Here is a 7,105-nt window from a genome sequence, read left to right as displayed (position 1 = left end):
TGATTTTTTAAATTTTTAAAATATTTTTTTAAAAATTTTTTATTAACAAGTAATATATACTTTTTTAATATATTTTTTATTTTTTATTATTAACAATTTCATTCTATCAATATATTTAATATGATAATAAATATTAATTTTGATTATAAAATATTATTATTTTTATTTTTAGTATGATCTCAAATGATATAAAAATATGTATAATATTTATACATATTATTTATTATATCACTAATTTTAAATAAATAATGATTAAAACACTCAAATTTATTAAATTTAATGTTAATGGTCGCTTTGATGAAGGCAGGAATCAGGGTCCTATTAAATTGAGTGCACGATCTTCGAAACCAGGAGAAGAAAGTAGTCAATTTTTTCAAATTATTTTCTTTTCTTTCACGTGCACTTTGACCCCCCTCTGTTTCACGTTCAGTGCTCCGCCAGCTGCTCCGCACACATCCCACCACCACCTCAGCCGCGGCCGTCACATCCATCTCTTAACTGTCAACGTATTTCGTTCTCGGCCTCCAACTCCGGCCAACTTCCAGCTAAAACCATACATCGTCCATTCTCGAAATGAAGCTCAACATTGTCATTGTGCAACTGTTCTTTTCTTTAGCATTTCTGCGTTTCGGACTCTGCCTTCCAGCTACCCGTACAGGGAGCGGAGGTGTCGGCGTAAATGCCGGCTCAGTCGCTTCTCTTCCCGCCGATGCTGTCTCACTTCTTGCATTCAAGTCAGCGGCGGACCTCGACGGGAAACTTCTTTACACCACTAACGAACGGTTCGATTACTGCCGATGGCAAGGAGTGAAATGCGCGCAAGGCCGCGTCGTGCGATACATTGTCCAGGGTTTCGGCCTCCGGGGAACTGTTTCCGCCGCCGCGCTCACCAACCTCGACCAGCTTCGAGTCTTGAGCCTGAAAAACAACTCGCTTTTCGGTCCTCTCCCTGATTTCTCCCTTCTCATAAACCTTAAAACTCTCTTTTTAGACCACAACTACTTCTCCAGGAGCTTTTCCTCTCTCCATTTTGTCCCTCCACCGTCTCTTGATTCTTGATTTGTCTCAGAACAACTTTACCGGCCTCTTGCCGGAAAATTTGATGGTTTTAGACCGGTTGGGATACCTCCGACTGGATTCAAACCGGTTCAGTGGGCCCATTCCTCCATTGAATCAGACATTATTGGGAATGTTCAATGTTTCTAATAATAACCTCACCGGTCCTGTACCTGTCACCCCAACTCTCAAAAAGTTCAAAGTTTCTTCCTTTCAGCATAATCCCAACCTCTGCGGTGAAATTATCAACAAACCTTGTCAAGGTTCCCCTTTCTTTAACTCGTCCTCCGGCAGCTCCACCCTGGCCTCACCTCCATCGCCGCTTCTGCAGAACGCACAGTCCCAGCAAGGATTAAGCATCGTTTCACCTCTTAATCAGCATAAACGTCATAAAAACGTAGGCTTAATTCTGGGTTTTGTGGTTGGGGTCCTGATTCTAACGGCAGCTGGTTTAAGTATTTTGGCGTTGATAAGGAAAAGAAGAGAAAACAGAGATCAGATTGAAGCGATCGAGGAAAACCAATTCTCTGAGGAAACCATACTCACCAAAACTCAAAGGGACACGGCTTTAGTGTCACTCGGAACAGATCAAAACACAAATGCTGGGAATCGAGAAGCCAAGAAACTAAAATCTGACGAGCAGAAAAAGGTGATAAAAAGTGGGAAACTGCTATTCTGTTCGGGGGATGAAGAATTGTACTCAATGGATCAGTTAATGAGAGCTTCAGCTGAGCTACTGGGTAGGGGTACTCTTGGTACGACATATAAAGCTGTGATGGCTAGCCAGTTGATCGTGTCTGTAAAGAGATTGGATGCATGCAAAACCGCCATTACAAGTGGTGATACATTTGAGCAGCATATGGAAGCTGTTGGTATGCTGAGGCATCCGAATTTGGTTCCTGTGAGGGCTTATTTTCAGGCTAAACAAGAAAGGTTAATTATTTATGATTATCAACCTAACGGCAGTCTCTTCAATCTTATTCACGGTAACTTCTCCGACTCTTGTTCTTTGTATTTACACTAAGTTAAAGCAAGATTTGAAATAGTAAATGATTCAAAGATTCATTATAATTGGTTAGCTTAGTGATTAGAATTTGATCTAGACTAGCGCCACGCAGCCCACTTTATATTCGATCATATCTCAAGGGGGAGAGCTCATATATATTCCTAGTGAAGCTCCTAAAATTATTAGTCATTGCAGGATTACCAGTATAATGGAGGCGAAATCGTAACAAGTAAACAACTTTTATGCTAATCTTTCAGTAATTCTAACCAGGAAATTATCTCAGGGCAAGGACTGACAAAATAATGGGTTTTGCTTTCTTCTATTTTACGTAGTTATGATGAGTTGGAGGGATATGGTGGGCAAGTTGTGACAGTGATGGTGTCTGAAATAACTTTTATTTTTCTGCGTAAGAATGTGGATGGAGTGGCTGTACGTAGTCCAATGGATAGATTATATATGATCAATCAGTGCTGCACAGACTCTGTTGGAAATAGCTAAATAGGCACCCCACTGTCTTTATCCATACCGACAGTTCGCAAAAAGAGCTCTTAACTATATGAAGTCAAAAAATATAACTTTGTGATTTAATTCTTAACTAGGTGAAGTTTAATTGTTTAAATATTAACCATATATTTAGGATAATTTGAAAACTATGGCCAGTCAAATATTTCATCACCTATGGAAGTGACTTTTTTTGTGGGGTCCAATCATGAATTGTTATATAAGGTTCAGTATTGCAAAATTCTTAGACACTTGGATTATCATAGCTTATTAGTTTTGTCTGCCGCATTTATTATGTGATTTTTTTTAACGGAGCAAGCATTGCATCATTCTTGCATACGCAAGTTGGAGTAGATGTTTTGGAATTACTCGCTTTAATTAATGCATCAATTATATTTGTGTTGGGTATCCGTATCACAGATGGCGCAGCTAGAGAAAAGTTGTGTTTATCTTGCTAAGTTTAAAATATTTGAGTTATACGGTCGTAAAAGTGTGATCCTAGGTGATTTATAAGAATTCTCGATGGTTGTTCGGTTCTGTTTATTGTTTCCACGATCTCCTTCATCTTGTGGTCAGCAGGTTCCAGATCGTCCCGAGCCAAACCACTTCACTGGACATCATGTCTGAAAATTGCAGAAGATGTTGCACAAGGCCTAGCCTACATCCACCAAGCATCCAAGTTCATCCACGGCAATCTCAAATCTTCCAATGTCTTGTTGGGCTCTGATTTTGAGGCCTGTGTCACAGACTACTGCCTAGCAACCCTTGCCGACGCTCCATCTGATGACGACGTGGACAATGCAGGGTACAAAGCCCCTGAAACTCGTAAATCAGCTCGACAATCCACGGCCAAAGCTGACGTCTATGCCTTTGGCACCCTCTTGTTAGAGCTCTTGACCGGAAAACCTCCTTCCCAACATCCGTTTCTTGCACCCCCAGACATGCCGGATTGGGTTCGAGCAATGAGAGAAGATGACGCTGAAGATGATACGCGTCTTAGAATGTTGGTTGAGGTTGCGAGTATATGTAGCTTGACGTCTGCCGAGCAGAGGCCAACCATGTGGCAAGTGTTGAAGATGATCACAAATATAAAGGAGATTATGGATGATGGTTCAAGGGATTTGCAGAACGGGTACTTGTGATGTATGAACTAAAAAGGGAATTATTGTATATGTGATTACTTTGGGGCAAAGAAGTTGACAAATGTAATGGATTTTGTTCCAATGTTGGCCTTTTGTTGAACTTGATTAACCGGCATTTTATTGTTACTGATGTTTTCTTGGGGTGACAGCTCTTTGATCATCGTCTATCATAAAATTATAAATTTAATACGAAAATTCATAAAAATTATGCTTATGTTCAAGGGCTGAGTTCAATAATAAAAAGCAATATTATTAGAAATTTCATATCCAAAAAATTCAAAAAATAAAATTTCTATATACTTTTTGGCAAAAACTTGTGTGTGACGGTATCACGGGTCGTATTTTGTGAGACAGATAACTTATTTGGGTCATTCATGAAAAATTATTATTTTTTATGCTAAGAGTATTACTTTTTATTGTGAATATCGATAGGTATGACTCATCTCATAGATAAAGATTCGTGAGATCGTCTCACAAAAGACCTGCTTTCTTTTTACATATTCAAAGAAAGTTTCCGTTGAAGACAAATTTATCCAATCTAGTATCAATTTCTTGAAAGTTTATATCAAAAACCAACCAGGTCAAAATCTATCTTTTTTTTTTATTTTTTCAAAACTTGGGCTTGGCTCCTCTAATAAATTAACATTAATCATAGTGGCTAAATTGTGAAAATTAGAAATAAAGCAATTCTTGACAAATTTGGACGTCGTGTAATGGCTAAAATGGGCCGAGATGAAACGAAAGCGGATAATGCATTTCTTGGTCCACGCCCAACAAAATTTTGGGTTATTTTTTGTCGCCCTGTGAAAACGATGAATAACATAAGTATTTGTGTAATATTTTTACAATTTAATTGGAATTGGGAAATAGCAGGCAATAAACTAAAATTCAAGTCAAAGTAACTATAAATTAAATGCTATTATTTCAAAGTCTACGGACTGTAAATATTCACTTAGACGGCCATTCAAAGTTGTTTTGCTTCTGGTTAATTTATTTTATGATGATATCGGTTATTTTACATGCAAATTAATTTCTAACAAAAAAAATGTCATGTATCTTTCCTGCATTTCAAAAGCGTTTTACGTACATATATTCTATTGTAAGGCAAGCCCTTAATAATAATTAGTAAAATATGCATGTGCATTGTATGTATTATTATTATTATTTTTAATTTGATCAAATAATACTAAACAATTAATACAAAATTATTTTCAATTTAGAAGAGTTGTTCGCTTTAAACGAGACGTTTTTGTTTATATTTTTTCTATGTAAAATATGAAGTGACTTGAAAAGATTTTTAGTGAGATAAGAACGATAATTATGAAATTAAATATTTTGTTGTTAGTGAATATGATGATAATATTTTTAATACAATAGTATAGATAAACAATTATGCTCTCATATTTGATTAGAATTCACATTTTGGTTTATTTCATTATCTGTACTAATAAATAAGAGTAAGTCTCTTGTGAGACAATCTCACAATCTTTATCAATGAGACGGGTCAACCCTACCGATTTTCACAATAAAGAGTAACACTCTTAGCATAAAAAATAATATTTTTTCATGGATGACTCGAATAAGAGATCTGTCTCACAAAATACGACTCGTGAAATCATCTCACATAAATTTTTGCCAATAAATAATTTCAACATCTCCAACCAATTACTTTCCCTCCCTTTTATTTCAATTAATTCTTACAGACAGGGCACAATACTTTTTATTTTGTTTTATCCATAAACATGACTAAATCAAATATTTTATTTTTATTTTGTAAAAAATAAGGGAAATTGGTGAAAAATCCCAATCGAAACATTTCTTTAAGTTCACTTCCTACCCACAAAATTGTAGTACTGTGTCATACAAAATGTGGTACATTTCATATGAAAATGTGATACTAAAAAAGTACACAATGATGAAACACAAAAAAAAATCGATTACTGGAGACTGAAGGTCAATTTCCCGTGAAGAATACAACTAAACCAATTATTCGAAATTAATGACACGTAATATTTATATATGAGTCATATTGTTTTTCTTTTATATAATATTTTTGGAGTATTCCAAGATTATTTTAGTTAATTTGTCGCCGTCGTAATGTTTTTTCAATGAATCGCCCACGAAATGTAATTTATTTCAAATGGGAGCTGCTCAAAAACCTGCCGACCGTATCTCGCGTGGTCAGTATGTTTTTTCCGATTTTATAATATTCTTTTTAAATTGTGGGAAAGTTTAAACTCCGTGGCGGAATTATGTCCATAACAAAAACTGGTAGCCAATTTATGTAGTTTCGAAAAACTTAATATAAGTGTCCGTGATGTATTCGCTCAATTGTTAGGGTTTTTTTTTAAAAATATTATATTTTTAAAACTAATTTATTAAAATATAACAGATTTTAAAACTTTACAAAAATATGACAATCCGGAGTTTGAACTCGCGGATTCAGAATACGCTCAGTCGGCGACGGTTTAACCAAAACCGTCGCTAATAGCGACAGTATTCCAAAAACCGTCGCCACTTGCGACGGTTTTAACAACAACCGTCGCTATGGCAAGGATTTTCATCCTTTACTCAATTTCATGCTTATAAATCGCACCGAGTATTTGGCGAATTCATCATATCCTTCAGCTCAACTTTTCAGTTTCGGCACTCTTCTTGAGCAGTTTTTTTTCTTCGGTCCGTGTCTTTTTTTTTATATATAAAAATTCAGTGATTCTCTTTCTGTCGCATATCAATTTATCTCATCTTCAGCTCAAAATATATTTTAATTTCTCAAAAAATAAAATAACGTTATTTCACATATAAATTTAATTTCATAACAATAATATATTAAATTTAAAAAAAGTAATGTTACCTCTTAAGATTTACTTGTATGAAATAACCTGTCAAAGTTAAGCTTTATTACAAAAACAAAATTAATATTGGCCGTACACATAAATTTTGTAATTTTGATTAAATATGTGTACGGCCAATATCTTTATAATATATTATTATGTGAAATAAATTATAACTTTGTGATTGTGATTGAATATAATTTTTTGATTCATCAATTTTATTTTTATTGAATTAATGTTGTTTTATAATTTTTGTTTTTGTAATAAAGATTAACTTTGACAGGTTATTTCATACAAGTAAATCCTAAGAGGTCACATTATTTTTTTCAAATTTAATATATTATTGTTATGGAATTAAATTTATATGTGAAATAACGTTATTTTATTTTTTGAGAAATTAAAATATATTTTGAGCTGAAGGATGAGATAAATTGATATGCGACAGAAAGAGAATCACTGAATTTTTATAAATAATAAAAAAAAAAAAGACACGGACTGAAGAAAAAAAACTGTTCAAGAAGAGTGCCGTAACTGAAAAGTTGAGCTTAAGGATGGGATGAATTCGC

The 7,105-nt window shown here is 34.6% G+C and overlaps 1 protein-coding gene across 1 annotated transcript; it reads left to right on the top strand.

Moving 5' to 3' along the window:
* Positions 1 to 319: 319 nt before the first annotated feature.
* LOC140826447 (probable inactive receptor kinase At5g67200) lies at positions 320 to 3,851 on the top strand. Its single transcript, XM_073188755.1, is given in 3 exon segments — positions 320 to 1,008; positions 1,010 to 2,042; positions 3,143 to 3,851. Coding segments are annotated over 3 exon segments (2,031 nt in total). The 5' UTR covers positions 320 to 573; the 3' UTR covers positions 3,706 to 3,851.
* Positions 3,852 to 7,105: the final 3,254 nt, after the last annotated feature.

The sequence above is a fragment of the Primulina eburnea genome, chromosome 3, assembly GCF_022965805.1.
Source record: "Primulina eburnea isolate SZY01 chromosome 3, ASM2296580v1, whole genome shotgun sequence".
NCBI classification, from domain to species: Eukaryota; Viridiplantae; Streptophyta; class Magnoliopsida; order Lamiales; family Gesneriaceae; genus Primulina; species Primulina eburnea.
The sequence above is the reverse complement of the archived record's forward strand: the minus strand, read 5'-3'. Positions and strand labels throughout refer to the sequence as shown.